The following is a 15,366-nucleotide window of genomic DNA, read 5'->3' as shown; positions in this document are numbered from 1 at the left end:
CGTTCATATCGAACAAAGATAAGAAAATACAAAAGTCTGTTTTCAAAAGGGGACTTGGAGACAAGCTATCCAGGCCAACCTACGTCTTTTTTTATGTAAAGTAATTACTGCCATTGTTAAATAATGAGTTATGCACATTTTTGGAAAGCCGAGTTGAATCACAAGTAACAAACGTGAACTCTACGTCAGCACAAATACAAGAAAAGGAAAAAACAAGATAGGAGTATTTCCAAACATTCTTTTTATTATAAAGCCTCTCATTATTTTTTTTTATTTAGAAAGCTTCTTCTGTAAATGATCTGTACTTAGCAAAAAAATAAAAAATAAAAAAAGCGCCTGGCAGGCTGCTGAGAATTTCCCAAAAGGAACCTGAGTTATTCTGAGAGGAAGCAGCAAAATCTTTCAGTATTTTTGTAGTGAGGCAGAGTCGCAGAGACGTTGTGAGTGATATTCAGAAACATCCCAGCTGGAGCTACAGTCCACGGCGGAGACGATGCTGGACTGACCCTTGACTTGGGGGCAGGAGATCTCAAGACTTGGGACATTTCTGGGCGTGTGCAGGTACTGAACAGAGATCACGCAAAGTGACCTTTGCCCCTTATTTCAAATTCTTCAGGGTTGATAGATTATATTTAAAAACTCTGAATTAGTGGTTCTGAAGGCTATCATCTTTAACGAGTTCTCAGATGTACCTCTACAGCACATTGTGTTTATTTAAACAGTTGGCTACTGTTGAGTAAACTGTTAATTAAAATCTGACTTCCTGTTTTGTAACTTTCGTCATGTACAACCTGCTCATGATTCAGCTGGTTTTCCGCTCAAAGGTTGTTTTCAGCCGACTGTCCCTGGCCACGTTTAGTCAGGAACTACAACCGCTTCATACTTCCTACATCAAGCTCCAGGTGCGTGCGAATGTTTCAGATCATTTGTGAGGATCTAATTAGATGTTTCAAACGTCCAGTTTTGTGGTAAACTCAGGCTGTGTTGAAAATGAAACATTTGAGGTCGCTGTTCCCGAGTCGGACGTGAACGTGTGCTCTCGCAGGGTTCAGGACGATGAAGAAGCTGCTGCTGGACGTGGACTGTGGCGTGGACGACGCTCAGGCCATCATGCTGGCTCTGGCCGCTCCCAGTGTGGAGATCCTGGGCATCACCTGCGTGCACGGGAACACCGCGGTGGAGAACGTGTGCAAGAACGTTCTGCGGGTTCTGCAGGTCTGCAATAAGCTGGAGGTGGGTCAAAGTAGTTTACATTCACGGTCTGAATGTAAATGTATGTCTGAATGTATGTCTGAATGTCTCTGTTTAGTGCCGCTACATATTTGAACGTTTTGAAGTTGTTCTCTTTGCATTATACCGAGTTGTCACTTATGTTTTCTGGGTCAGATTCCAGTCTTTAAAGGCGCTGACAGGCCTATCCTTGGGAAAAGACTAAATGCGGGATCCTTTCATGGGAAGGACGGCCTGGGCGACGCTCCTGACCCCGACGCTCCGGGTCTGGACCAGCTTCAGAAGGAGAGCGCCGTGTCGGCCATAGTCAGGATTGTTAACGAAAACCCAGGAGAGGTGAGAGACGCAGGACTGTCAGAGCTGCAGGATATGTTTGATCGTTCCCTCCTCATGTATACAAATCATGTATGTGTTAAAGAACTTTAGGGAGCAAACAGCATTATGAAGATCAAGAAACAGAGAGTGTAAAAATAAGGTTCATAGCTTCAAACTGTTCAGCGTGTCCTGGCAGGGAGAGCATTAATCTGAGAAGTAACCAAAGATGGTTAGAGATCCCGGTTGTCGTTCACCATAAGCAAACGTTGCAGAAGGTGCTCCGGTTATATGAGACTGAAACTGAACTTTTTATGCCACAAATCACCATGTGCGGCAGAAAACTATCTCAGTGCAGTGCCCTGAACGCGTCAACCTCACTGTGAAACATGGTGGTGGCAGAGTGATGCCGTGGGGATGCTTATTTCAGCAGAAGCAGAGAAGCTGGTTTGAGTTGGTAAGACGGTGAGTGAACCCCAGACAATGACCCTGAACATACCACCAGAGCAGCATTGGAATGGATCAAATCTATGCATATTCATGTCTTAGAATGGCCTAGTCAAAGACCAGACAGCAAATCAGCTGAGAATCTGGAGCATGACTTAGAGATTGGTTATCTTAGATGTTCTCCATCCAACCTCAAGTCTGAAGTCTGTGGTTTTTATGTAAAAAAAAAAAAAAAAAGTGAAAAAGTTTACAGGGTGTGAACACTTTAGCTGTGCTTGTTGATGGTGTGACAACTTACTGCAGGGTTATTTCCTGAGAAAATTTAGGAAGGATTTCAGTAACAAACTCAGCAGATCTGAGCTTGCTTATTAATGGGTAATGGTTCAAGAAGCAGAAATTAAAGATTTAAGCTGCAGAAAAGACCAAGTACATAAAAAGAGTTTGGTGATTAGAATGAATTTTAGATGAAGGAATATTAAAATTCTGCCTGCTTGGTACAAAAAAAAAAAAAAAAAAAAAAAAAAACCCACATGCGTCAGATAAAGCTAAAAGGTAACACTTTAGTTAAAATGTGAATGTTTGTCACAGAGATGGCATCATGTACTGCAGTCTTATGAGCAACTGTGTACTCTGTATCATGTGATGAATTGAGGGCACATGATTAAATATTAAATTCTTTATAAGGCAATGTTTACATATCAGAGTTTAATCTTGTCTTTTTTCTCTAACTTTGGAAAAGAAAGTGAAAACGCTAAGATGTCTTTAGGTTTCCTAATGGCATTTTAGAGATCTGGGAACATCTTTAGCATCAACACCGGAGTGAACTTGTGCAGATTTAGTGTTTTCCAAATGTTTTGAGTCCGCTTCAGATCCCTTAACAGACTTATGAACTGCTAAAGTCAAACTAAACATATCAGGTTTAAACAGGGAAAACCTTCCAGAAATGACAGAGTAACAAAGTTCTCATCATGCATTTCTAAATGTAACTTTCACAATATGAAGTAGGACGCAGAAGTGTCCGTATTTGTTCCACACCGGAAATAGCATTTTTTCATTTTTACATATATTTTTAGAAGGTCCATACTTATATGTATCAGTGTTTTAAAATATCCATGTGTTTATGTAAAAAAAAAAAAAAAAACGACACCAAAACAAACATACAGATTTTCATAGGGTGTCCTTATTTGTTCACGTACTTTACATCTCTCAGGTGTCGTTGGTTGCCACGGCGCCGCTCACCAACCTGGCTCTGGCTGTGAGGATGGATCCGTCTTTGCCGGCCAAACTGAAAGGACTCTACATCATGGGAGGGAACACTGAGTGTGAGTGAAACACTGAGAGTTACTGGTTTGAAGGAGTCGACTTTTATCACAGCTGAAGGGAGGTCACAGTATATCAGTATAAAGTCACCGACTTATTATTTTTACTCAAAGGTTTACTGACAAATATGCTTTTAGGGGTTACACTTGGTTTAATACTTCAAGCATTTCCCCCCCAAAAAAGAGTGACACAAATTTTATTTGTTTATTATCAATTTTATTGATAATAGGCTCTGTTAAATTTATTTTTTTAATAATCAAGCCCAGAAGAATTTGCTAACTGGACTCCTTTCTCTTAATAAGGCAAACAGGAAAAATCCTGTTTTGGATATGCAATTATTTACACATCTTCTTCCTACAGAAAATCTGACTGCTTTATTTTATTAATTAAAACACTGCATGTTTCACAATAGCATTTTATGATTTTAGTTTTACGAGTACTTTGTCTTTCCCATTTTGTCCCTCGCAGCAAAAAGTTTGTACATCACTTCCAAAATGTGAAACATTTTGTTGTTTGTAGTATTTAAGATATATTTCTTGTCACCAAGTAGTGATTCAGTTGAAAAGAACGTTGTTTACATCATTTTCCACAAAGTTTGACATCCTATTGGTTAAAAACCATCCATCTTCTTTTAGATTAAATGAAATGGTGGTTCTTATAAAACACATTTCTTATAGTATCAACATGTTTTTTTGTTGTTTTTTTTTTTTACAAAATGTTTTGCAATATTTGCAGCTCTAAATGTGTTTCACCTTGTTGGACTGAAGGCAAAAATGAATCTTTGGTTTGTGAAAGTTGCAGCGCTCTGGTCTAAACCAACTTTTGTTTTGCGGTTTTCTTCTGCAGCCCGAGGAAACACCTCGGTGTGCGGCGAGTTCAACTTCACCGCTGATCCAGAAGCGGCGTACATCGTGCTGAACGATTACCAGTGTCCCACCTACTTGGCCTGCTGGGAGTTCACCTGCTACAACAAGCTGCCTTGGGTAACCTCTCGTTTCCATATTTTCTCATATGTGGATGAATGCGACTCATTATCATCATTTATCCTCAGTAAACGTGGATCAATGTTGCAGCTGCCGAATCTTTTCGTTCCTTCAGGAGTTTTGCGATGCCTGGCTGGCGCAGAACAGCCACAAAGCTCGCTTCATGGCGAAGATCTTCAGCCACAGCATCGAGGCGTCGAAAACCGAGCGCTTCGAGAAAGAGTTCATCGCGGGTTCGGGCCTGATTTCCTGCGACTCGTACGCCATGGCGGCCGCCGTGGACGACTCCTTCGTCGTAGAGAGCGACCAGTTCCCGGTTAGCGTGGAGCTGGTGGGCACGCACACCAGAGGCATGATGGTAGTGGACACTCTGGGCTTAATGAACAAGACGCACAAGGTTTTTATCATAAAAAAGGTAGACATGGAGAAGTTCAGGAAGATGATGATGGCGGCTCTGAAATGAGAGTCTGAACTTAATACTGAAGGTCGCTGCTGTTCCCCACACGTTTTGTGGTTCACCTGTTTTGTTTTTTGTATTGTAAAACTCAGTTACCTCAACAACGCAATGACTCCACTCTCAACAGACAAACCTCTGACTTTGGTCATCATTTATTTAAGTTGATGATTTTCATTCAAAATAACAAAATAAAATGTTCCAACAAGGAAGGAAAACATGTTGAACACTCCAACCAATGAGAGCTCTCGTCTTTTGTTAAAGATCCACACCTGATCCTGCTGTGGGTTCTTTCACATCTTGTCGTTTGTTGCTGCTCTTCCCCACCTGTGCTTCAGATGAGGTGTTCATAATGCTGAAGATGCAGCATCACACACGTTGCTGCACCGATTTCAATCAACACAAGCTGCTCAGTCTCGTCACAACGCGACATTAGTTGGTTCCTCAGTATCCTTTCCTCCCTCTGAATCGCGACCTTGTATCCAGCTGCGGATAGAAGATGTTTAAAGTTGGTTATTTTTGTTAAACATTAAAGGCCTTCTATCAAACAGCATCGTACAGTAACTACAGCTGACTGACTCACCATGGACCTCTTGCACTCAAAGAATGACGTCTGCAGCGCTTTGCAGTGGCCTTCCTTCAGACACTCACTGGGCATCTTTCCCTCCTGGTGGACAGAGGGACACTTTAAAACACACTATACTGAGACAATCACAAGAGCTTTTAGAAAGGCCACTGATTAAGTTTTATGCTTTGATTTGAAATTATGACAAGTATTTCTTCTTTAATGCATTTACGATTTATGCATTTTCTCTATCAAATACATTAAATTCGTGGCATCCAAAAAACTTATTTTAATTGTTTTAAATGGAAGATGTTGCTATATGTGACCCTGAAGTGTTAAATTTTTTCTTGTTTGGAAAGGTTTCTGGCACAAATGTTCTGGTCAGAAATCAGCAATGAACAATAAAATGAGGTTGTCACTTTTGTCGTAAGTTACTAAACTTTACATCAACGTACCAGTTGACTTTTCTTTTTTAACACTAGACTGAATGAATAGCATGTATAAAATATTCCTGGCTGCCATTACAACATATAGACAAAAAAAACATTCCCAGCATATCAGAGGAAATTATATTGAAAAGCATAAGTCAGGGGATGGATACCAAAAAAATCTCTAAGGCACTGAACAACCTTTGGAGTTTAAATCTCAAGAAATAGAAGGTGTACAGCTAATGTGTAAATCTGCAAAGATCAGGCCTTTTACCTTTAGAAGTGAACTTATGTTTCCATTATGTCACTTATTGTTAGATCTTTTTGCTGCTCTTGATTTTTACTTTTTTTCTAATTTTTATGTCCAATGTTATATCTTTAATTATAACATTGGACAAGAATTTTTTTATTTTTTTTAACATTATGTTTGGGACTTTAAAACTGTTTATAACGCTGTAAAGTGCGTTATAAATAAAGCTGTATTGGAATTAAAAAATGAAAAATTCTTCTCAACCTCGTTTTTAAATTGGTTATTTGGTCTTTTAATTCAAAATTCACATGTTTAATGTCTTTGCTTGGAAAAGTAAACATTAACTTACCATTAGCTTTTAGCATTAGCCGTGTAGCTGTACCGTCGTTAGAAAGCGACTACTTAATCAGAATAATAGTCTGAACCGTAATCCTGCGACATAATCGTTTCTACAAACATTTTCGCTACAATTTAGAATTTGTTGGGACAACCACAAAGTTAAACTAGTATACCGTACCTGAAATACTTTTGCTTAAAAATATGACGTATTTAACTAAGTCACTCCAAAATAAAGCAACTATTCTCATTAAAATGTTAAATTAGACTTAGCCCCAACACATTTATTTAGTGGCCTTTCCGGTGTACATAGTTTTTTCATTGTCATTTGCACCACCTTACCTTCACTACGCAGTCATGCTGGAGGAGACAAGCCTTGAAGTCCTCTCTGATGCCAGCGCAGGCTCTGGTGTCCTCCTCTTTATCCTCGTAATATTTAGGCATTTTTCAAAAGTCACTCCAGCAACAAGAAAACGCACTTACAAACCGAGAGCTGCAATAATTCACGCGTAAACAGCGGTGACATGTAAATGTTATGACATACTGTCAGCCGCCATGATTGTGAAAGGCATGATGGGAAGACGAAAGTAAAAGGCATGCTGGGAACGTTTGTAGTTTTTATTGCACGTACTCAAATTATGTGACGTTCAAGTGAACTTCTGGCCGTGTGTGTTAATATTAGCATTTTAAATAAAACCTGGCAATGCGGGTGGGATGAGTGATGAGAGAACAAAATCACAACACAAAAATGACCATTACTGCTAACCAGAACCGTTGTTTATTTAAAATTTACGTCCATGGAAAATTGATGCCAAAAATATCACCAAAGTCAGGCAAACACATGAACACGATGAAGGCACATAAACTGATGAGCATTGAAGGTGATTGGGTGAATGTCCTTTGTGTTGTTTTTTTTTAATGGTTTGTCCCGCTTCCTTAAAAAGGAGCGGGGAAAATCCCAAAGATCACATGACAGTTCTTCCCTTACATGTGTTCATTTTTTTGTTTGTGAAAGCAGAGGAAACATCGTGGAAGGAGGAAAATGTCATTTCCAAACATTACTGTGCCCAGATTGCCAAATTAAAAGATGAACTAGCGAGACTGGACGGAGCACATACTTCGATTGGGTTAAAACCCATTTAGAATAATATTTAAACAAAATGTTTATAAATTACATGTCATGAATGCAAACAAGCATAAGCCAAACATTAGAGCCATTAGAAAACAATCTCACCTAAAGGCACTTCACTAACCCCTTAACAGTGAAAGCAACAATCACGAATACATAAGTTCAATCAAGTCTCACAAAGAGTTTCCACTGAGATAGTTGGCCACAAACATGAAAATGTAAAAAGTAACTACTTCAAACGGGGAAAAAAAGTGATAGAATATATATTTTAGATGTATGTACAATCAGAAGTGCACTCTAATGATCAGTAGTCATATCCTGTCCATTAAAAATTGACAAAAGAAATGGTTGAATTTGTTAAAAGGATGCGTGAAGGTGAAAAGTGAGGTACAATGAGGACAGTGTGATTTAAACCAAAAAAAAGTAAAAGAAAAAAAAATAAAATAAAGCAGTGCAAATATCGCTATTGTCAGAGAATGAGCTAATAAAACTACCTCCTTCACTAATTTTGGACAACAGTAAGATCCTCTTTGACATCAGTTTATACTTTTATTTTTAAATATTAACATACAATGTCTTTCTAGGCAAGAGGGAACAGATTATAAAGATTTTGGGGCAATTTTTAAGATAACTGTGTTATAAGGCACATTTTTCCTATTTTAGACCCATATCTACAACAACAGGGTTCCTACACTTCACATATTTCAATATTCCACATGTTCTACATCAGTTTTCTAGTAGCCTAACCGATTTCTGGCCATTTTAACCAAGGTCAGATTGTTTTCATTTTCCTTTACAGCATTTAATGTTTAGTATTGGTGTGCTCCAAATATTAAAAAACGGCTAAGAAAATGTGTTTTATTTTAGTAAAGTACAGTAAAGCTGTATTAGAATCCAACTGCCCATCTTTTGATGGCAACAGGAGATATCTGAGAAGCACGGATATAAAAACTTGATTTTATTGTGACAGCTAAATCCTCTCTACATTTAGCTAGTTTCAATATTAAAACCACAATACTTTTACCGCTCATCATGTCAAGATATCAGGCAAGTTGAGTTTCGAGCTTCATTATCTCAGGATAACAAGCATTTAACTCTTCATACCGAGACACCAACACCTCGAGGTCATTATGTTTTGATAATTTTCATCACTTTATCTTCAGAAATTGAAATCTCAAATTAGTTTTGTTGGTATAACTAAAATGGTTTGGGCGTTTTTAGATGCACTACTAGCGTCACCGTTTCATTATAGTGAGATAAAATCCTCAAGCTTATTTTGTTACGACAGTTGCATTATCTCGATAGACTCCAGAGCGTTAAGCAACTCCTTACAAAGAGCAAAACCAAGACTTCGAGATCTCCTTCTTGGTTTTCTCATTCTAGCCTGATAAATGATTGAAATAAAGGTTTACAGCACACCATTATCTTATTATCTTAAAAGGTTGCGACTGATGGTGTTTGCGATTGTGTTTTCAAAACGTCCCATTTTCATGTTCTTGAATGTGGAGCATAGAAGATTCTAGAAAAATAATTTTACACAAGTCGACACGTTTGCTAAAAAGCATGGAGTGTGAATTAAGAGTTTCCTTACTGCGTAGGAACCCTGCAAATAGGTTTCTATGCAATTAAAATGAATGCGATTCGGGACTTTGCAACAAGGCGTCTGTATGCCATGAATATAAGGATGCACAGAAGCAATTCAGATTAAAAAGGAAAAAAAAAAAAGTACATAAAAACAGACTCGTAACTACCGTAAACATCTCTTAGAATAAAAATATATTTTACCTCTTGTACAAATTAAAGATTTATTTCCAATAAATTAAGTCAACTTCATAGATCGTCAATCGTAGCTGTAATAATAATAATAATAATAATAATAATGTCAGTATAATAATATATTTCTTCGGGGAAACGTAGCCAGGCTAGTGTCCAAGTTAGTCGACTATAAACTGACCTCAAGGTCAAACAGCATGTCAGACAAAAAAAGGTGAGAAAGGCTGGACGTCAAGGTGCTTCATGGGTCGCTAGGCTGCCCTACAGTCAAATATCACTCAGATGGATTATGGGACAATAAGCTCACCAGTGTAACAACGGGACCGGTTTTTGTTTGATTGCAGTGAAGAAGAAGAAAAAAAAAAAAAAAAAAAAAAAAAGACATTTGTTTGGGCTGGTGTTGGTTGATCTAGAGTCACGTGTTGGAGGGTAGACCTCCACCATTTCTGCTCGGAACGGAGCACAACTGGCCTTTAGAGACGTAGACATTCTTGATCATCGCTGGGCTTGCTGAGGCACTAGAGACAGTGCAACGCCCCCGCTCGCCCAGGTGTGGCAGCATTGAGTAATTGAGGGATTTGGCAGCATCTCCACCACTGGCCAGGTGGACTGGTTCTCTCCACCTGTGAAGATTCGGCCTTTTTCATCCAGCAACTAATCTGACTGGTCTCCGAGCTGCTCAGCAACACAGTCACTTTGAGAGTCCGAGCTGCTGCGAGAAGATGTCTTCACACCCTCCCTCCGTTGATTGCAGACAGTAGTATTCCCATTCTCAAAAGTAAGTGGAGTTCACAAGAGTGTGGGGAGTCGTGGAGAAAGAGAGGGGAGAAACCGATAAATAAGAAGCAAAAACAAAGCAAATCAGAAAGAACGGGGACAGAGAGCTGGCATTTCTTAGACAACTCTAAGCTCTAATCACTTCTCTGCTGGTTGCTAGGTACTAGAGACCCCACATTAGCAGTCTGGGAGATTTTGGCCCTCCAGGGGCTGTGATTCATGTGTCTCCTGCAGAACAATCAGCCAGATACCCTCTTTATGTGGATCTGCAATGAGAGAGCACACCAGTTTTTCATTCAGTTATTCGCCCGAATAGGCAGAAACAAAGAGGGGCTTCACATCTGGAAAAAAAAAAAAAGTTGAACATGTCGTGACCTGGACACCTGACTTACCTCACTGAGGATGGCCCACACTGCAGAGTCTTTCAGAACGGAAAGCCGAAGGGCAATGACAGGGTTGAAGGCCGGATCTACCGCTCCCTCTGCCACACCTTTCTCAAAATTACCTGAGTGTTCAATACAAAATCATTTAAACCCGAGCCATCTTCACTGTCTGAGAACAATACTTAAAATGCAAGAAACCAGGGGCAAAATGTGAGTCATAGTTATAAACTGATGAGAGCGGAGAGAGCAATTATCTTGCAAATTATCAAAAAAAAGAATAAGGAAATTGTGCAGAGAACATGCAGAGGAAAATTAGAAGGCGTATCACATGTTGTACACAAAGGTGGGAAGAGTATAAAAGTAATATGTTAATGTAAAAGTGTAGTTACTTTGACCAATTTTACTTAAATACAAGACACCAGTCTAATATGTACCATATTTTCCACACTATAAGGCGCACCTAAAAACCTTCAATTTCCTCAAAAGCCGACAGTGCGCCTTGTAATCCGGTGCGCCTTATATATGCTGAGCTTACTACGGTAAGCAGCAACCGACTTCATTTTCGCCCGTAGAAGAAGCAGCGCGCGGTGCATGCTGGGATAATTGTCAGAACGCTGGTTTGTTAATAAAGTTTGACTGACCTACTGACCGTCTAGAATCAGGTCGTCTGCAGGTCATTTAGCGCCACGTTCTCCACGAACATGCTGTGCGCGAACTGAGAAGGGTGACCATCGTCCGGCCCAGTCGCGGAAGGCTCTCTTCGCCGACCGGTTTTGTTGACATTCCGTTTAGTGCAGCTCCAGCTAGTGGATGCATAACGTAACTCCAGACTCTACTGTAGCATCTATTCTATGTGCCTTATAATCCGGTGCGCCTTATAGTGCATAAAATACGGTACTCAAATACAAATATACAGTACCTCATTAAAATGTTACTTTAAGTAAAAGTTAATTAGTTTTATGAGCAGAAGAACGTTCCACTCGTAGACTTTACAAAATAAAAGAGGAGATATCGGTCTGAAACTGTTTTTAGTTAAAGAACAGCATTATAAATAAAAAAATAAAACATGTTAACATACAACATAAATATTTGTGCGGTATTTTAAAGACACACATTTGCAAAATCTTCTGTTTATTTCATTTTTTCCTCATTAATACAAGATTTCAAATGTATAAGAGTAAAATACTTTACTCAAGTTAAAGAAAAAGTTAAAGTCTTCAAAAAGTACAAAGTACACATAAATTGTACTTAATTACAGCCACACGGCTAAATGTAACCAGTTACTTAGTTGGTTGTAAACAAACACCTTCCTGGTGTCACATCATCATGATGTTCACGTTTCCATCAGCTAATTTACAACTTTTTTGCCTTCCCTCATTATTACCAACAAGCAGAAATATCGCTAAGCTAAAGTGAACCTTTGAAAGCTATTTAACTAAAACTATTGATACTTTAAGTTGATCAGAGTTTAGTGAATCATTTCATTATGAATCCACGACTTCTTGATCGTCTTGGCTTTAAGTATGATAGCCCAGGAGGCTCATTTCTGTTGGGAATGATAACAGGGAAAAGAAAAACTTTTCTGTTCTTCCATCATAAGAGTAAACATGTAGAGTTTGTTAAAATCTACCAGGGTTTTATCTGGAATTGTGTCTTTAAGTCAAATGAAGCTAAGAATGAGAAAAGGTGAATATGTGGAACAGCTCTGTTAAGTTGGGCACTTTCTCTTTAACAGAAAGGCTTGAGGAACCAATAACTGTGCTACTGCTCTGTGGAACCGAAACATTAAAAGCTCTTACCAATCCTGTAAAAGCGATCTTCAGTTCGCTTGTACTTCTCTTTGGTCTGCAGTCCACTTTCCTAACATTGAAAGACAGAAAACAAAATGTAAAGATAAATTCAAGTGTCACTGACATACCACTTAAACAGCACCTGGCATGCTCACAAGTTAAATGTTTTACAATAAATGTGTAAATTACATATTCCGACCGAAGTGACAGAAGCAGTGATTTTGTCATCACCCTCACTACTGTCAAAAATCAATACGCTACGTCCAAAAGAGCCACCACTCGATGTAATCTAATCAGAGACTTTTGCACATCTCTCAGTTATGGACTGTGTGCGCGTGTGTGTGTGTGTGTGTGTGCGCGCGCACGAGTGTGTGTGTGTGGTGTTTCCCTACCGATGAAGGTAGTATTTCCACTGTGGTGTTTTCAATCTTGTCCCCCGGGTGCTCCTGGTTTCCGCTGCGAAACAGGAACCTGCCAATTAAATCATGCATTATTTTAACATTTGCATCTGAGGATGAGCATGTCTTCAACAGGAAGACAGTCCAACCAATATTTGTATGTCATGAAATTGGATACATCATGTGGTTAAGGCATTCAGTGCCTTGCAAAAGTAAGCCAACACAAAGCAGTAGAGGATGGTAAAATTATACACTGTTTTCATATTTTTTTCTATCCCAAATAAAAATATGAAAAAGTCCTTAATCTTAACTCAAGATCCAAATCCAAATGTGACTGAACGGAAGACTTGAAATTTTGATGGACTAAAATACAGACAAGGTTGATGCAGCAATGTGACAGCGTGTAAAAAGGTTCAAGTCAAATGAACCTGGTATATTAGGAATATTTCTGCAAGGCAAAATATGCTGCGTAAGGCATGAAAGCTTGTGGTTTTTAGATTTCATGTTCAAAACATTTCTCAACGTTATTAACGCAACGTCCTCTTTGGTTTAGACAGCTGAAGTATTCAAAAAAATCCAAGCCACACCAGAGAAAAATTGCAAGGTTGCAAGATTATAACCTTAAAGATAAACTTTTTATCCCATTACATTTGAAACAATTTCCTTTCACTATTTGGATGGCTTTAGTTGTTATATTTAGGAGTGAATTGATTGTAGTTGCCTGCCCGATCACCAATCTTTAAAATTCAGATTTTTGGCCGATATCAATTTTATTAAGATATTTATTAAGATACAATACTCCCTCAATGTTTCAATTTTATTTTATTTAAAAAAATGTGTTTAAAACCAGTGAAACAATACAAACTTGTTTCGTCGACAAGCGGAAGTTCTTTCGGTGATCTTCAGATCTTTGAAGAGGTAGATGAGATCGGTTGCACATGTAGGCATGAGCATTGTACTTGTAGCGTTGTTTTCACAACTGCAGCCTTATTCTACTTCATTTCAACATGAACAAAGGGTTTTTGGTTGTCTATCCTCTCAGGCTGGTTTTAACCTGCTTCTATTTCTCCATCTTCCTTCCTATCTGCCTCACCACTGCAGAGCAGCAGCCTGAGAATGCTGAATTTAGAGCGCTCTCATTAGCTCACCCTGACCTCCAGAGACACGCGCGCACACACACACACACACGCATACATCCTCACCGAAGCTGAGCCACACTTACTGAAGGACAGAGAAGAAAAATAGGTGAAAAGCTCTCTGCGTGTGCCTGTGTGAAAATGTTTAGCCTGTAAGCACCCTACATATGGTGTATGCTTGCTCCTTACCTTTCTATGCTAACTGGTCTGTCAAATTTAAAGAGGATGTAGTCTCCAGAAGTAGGTGTGATAGCCCAGAAGAAATCTTCTCCAAGGTACGTCTTCTCCAGAGTGTGGCCCTGATAAACCTGCATGACGCAAAAGAAACTCATTTACTCATAAAAAATGAATCTTAACATGATTTAACTGGCAACAGTACGGAGCATATGTTACAAAACCTGTGGAGTGTTACCTTCATGGAAGTGGAGACTTCTGCTGGGGGGTTAACATGCATCTTATGGAGCAGCGGCTTCAGGAAGTCCTTATCCTACATACGCAGACAGAAAGGAAACCACTGTTTTTATATGCAGGAAACGGATTCCCCTCACTCTGAACGTCAACAACGGTCAGGACACGAGAGCTCACTGTGAGTTTCTGAATCTTTCCAGCAAGAGAAGAGTGGAGTCCAACGTGCTGGAAGAGCGAGGGTCTAAACCGCACGCGGAGGCTGGATTTCTGCCGCTCACAGTGTTTCTGGAGGAGAGAGAAAAAGAAAAAAAAAAAAAGAAAAAAATGATGAGATTAATCCCTGCAATGTTGACTCTCTTGTTTGTTCGGTATTGACAGGACATACCGCATCTTTCTCAGGGTTACAGACTTTGACCCAGAGAATATGGTCCAGCAGCCAGTCGATAGGCTTCTCTTTGTAGAACATAAAGATGAACTCAACAATGAGGTTCAGATCTGGAGCCTGGAACATTTTTCCTGTAAGAACGAGAAAACGACTTAAGAAATGTTTCTTGTTCCTCCACAGAAGGTTGGTAATAAGTTACCAGTTACTTGAAATGTGATAAACCCAGGAAAGAATCATAGAGGCCAACGAGCCTCCAACGTGATACAACATCATCAGAGTTTGTTTGGGATCTTTGACAAATTATTGAAGAGATAAAAACAGATTAGAAAGTAATAAAAAATGAATAAGTGCCAGGCTATAAATTGAAAAATATTAATAGCAGTCAGGCATGAAAGCCATGCAGCAATGATGGTTTGATATTTTAGTTCATGTTGGTGCCCAGCTCACACTGATTGGGTGAAATACAGGGTACATCCTGTACAGATCTCCAGTCTAACACAGTATACTGGTCTAATGATTTACAAATTATATTTTCATTGTTAAAAACATTCAATGTGAGCTACTTTTATTTATTTTTTTTAATAAAAGACTTGAGATGCAACAAACCAGCAGCCATTATAGTTGCTACTGTGTGCAATAGTTGGTTTTCTTGTGATCAGAAGTGTGAAGTTCTCATTTCAGACTTGGTGTTGTGATCAACCCACAGTCATTACCTGCATTTAAATATGCATCTTATTCTAGGAATTAATAATAATTTTATTGACTAAATTTATCTTATTGACAGCATTTATCATTTTGAATTTTAGTAATTTTGCCGTGCCGTCACAATGAGCCATATCTGCAAATTCCATTATATTGTCAT

At 39.0% G+C, this 15,366-nt stretch overlaps 3 protein-coding genes across 4 annotated transcripts in view; 1 reads left to right on the top strand and 2 right to left on the bottom strand.

Moving 5' to 3' along the window:
• Positions 1–12: 12 nt before the first annotated feature.
• On the top strand, positions 13–4,981 carry LOC106928900 (inosine-uridine preferring nucleoside hydrolase). Of its 2 annotated transcripts, none has more exons than XM_015005471.2 (7): positions 13–561; positions 825–902; positions 1,046–1,233; positions 1,387–1,566; positions 3,200–3,311; positions 4,156–4,292; positions 4,408–4,981. In XM_015005471.2, the coding sequence occupies exons 3-7, from the start codon at positions 1,057–1,059 to the stop codon at positions 4,753–4,755; spliced, it is 954 nt and encodes a 317-aa protein (XP_014860957.2). In that variant the 5' UTR covers positions 13–561; positions 825–902; positions 1,046–1,056; the 3' UTR covers positions 4,756–4,981. The 2 variants fall into 2 exon arrangements, with proteins under 2 accessions (XP_014860957.2, XP_014860956.2); XM_015005470.2 differs by having other exon boundaries at positions 807–902.
• On the bottom strand, positions 4,886–6,908 carry coa5 (cytochrome C oxidase assembly factor 5). The gene is made up of 3 exons (XM_015005475.2): positions 6,668–6,908; positions 5,330–5,413; positions 4,886–5,232 (listed from the first exon to the last, which is right to left on the bottom strand). The coding sequence occupies exons 1-3, from the start codon at positions 6,767–6,769 to the stop codon at positions 5,191–5,193; spliced, it is 228 nt and encodes a 75-aa protein (XP_014860961.1). The 5' UTR covers positions 6,770–6,908; the 3' UTR covers positions 4,886–5,190.
• A 172-nt stretch (positions 6,909–7,080) lies between these two features.
• The window catches only part of mgat4a (alpha-1,3-mannosyl-glycoprotein 4-beta-N-acetylglucosaminyltransferase A), a 34,926-nt gene continuing 26,640 nt past the window's right edge, over positions 7,081–15,366 (bottom strand). The window contains exons 9-16 of the mRNA XM_015005466.2: positions 14,505–14,635; positions 14,297–14,404; positions 14,124–14,198; positions 13,901–14,019; positions 12,570–12,648; positions 12,187–12,247; positions 10,397–10,509; positions 7,081–10,270 (exon numbers count right to left, since the gene is read on the bottom strand). Of these exons, the coding sequence (XP_014860952.1) occupies positions 10,244–10,270; positions 10,397–10,509; positions 12,187–12,247; positions 12,570–12,648; positions 13,901–14,019; positions 14,124–14,198; positions 14,297–14,404; positions 14,505–14,635 (713 nt within the window). The 3' untranslated portion in view covers positions 7,081–10,243. The remainder of the gene's footprint in view (positions 10,271–10,396; positions 10,510–12,186; positions 12,248–12,569; positions 12,649–13,900; positions 14,020–14,123; positions 14,199–14,296; positions 14,405–14,504; positions 14,636–15,366) is intronic.

Source organism: Poecilia mexicana, unplaced genomic scaffold (assembly GCF_051168715.1).
Source record: "Poecilia mexicana isolate PSO_F unplaced genomic scaffold, ASM5116871v1 scaffold_2, whole genome shotgun sequence".
Taxonomy (NCBI): domain Eukaryota; kingdom Metazoa; phylum Chordata; class Actinopteri; order Cyprinodontiformes; family Poeciliidae; genus Poecilia; species Poecilia mexicana.
Note: the sequence above shows the minus strand (reverse complement) of the source record. Positions and strands in the feature narration are given on the sequence as shown.

Coding starts and splice junctions, on each gene's coding strand:
- coa5 (XM_015005475.2), bottom strand. CDS start 6,769: ATGCCTAAATATTACGAGGATAAAGAGGAGGACACCAGAGCCTGCGCT. Junction 5,414..6,667: donor AGCATGACTGCGTAGTGAAG/GTAAGGTGGTGC, acceptor TCTGTCCACCAG/GAGGGAAAGATGCCCAGTGA. Junction 5,233..5,329: donor TTGAGTGCAAGAGGTCCATG/GTGAGTCAGTCA, acceptor TTCTATCCGCAG/CTGGATACAAGGTCGCGATT.
- LOC106928900 (XM_015005471.2), top strand. CDS start 1,057: ATGAAGAAGCTGCTGCTGGACGTGGACTGTGGCGTGGACGACGCTCAG. Junction 3,312..4,155: donor CATGGGAGGGAACACTGAGT/GTGAGTGAAACA, acceptor TTTCTTCTGCAG/CCCGAGGAAACACCTCGGTG. Junction 4,293..4,407: donor GCTACAACAAGCTGCCTTGG/GTAACCTCTCGT, acceptor TCGTTCCTTCAG/GAGTTTTGCGATGCCTGGCT.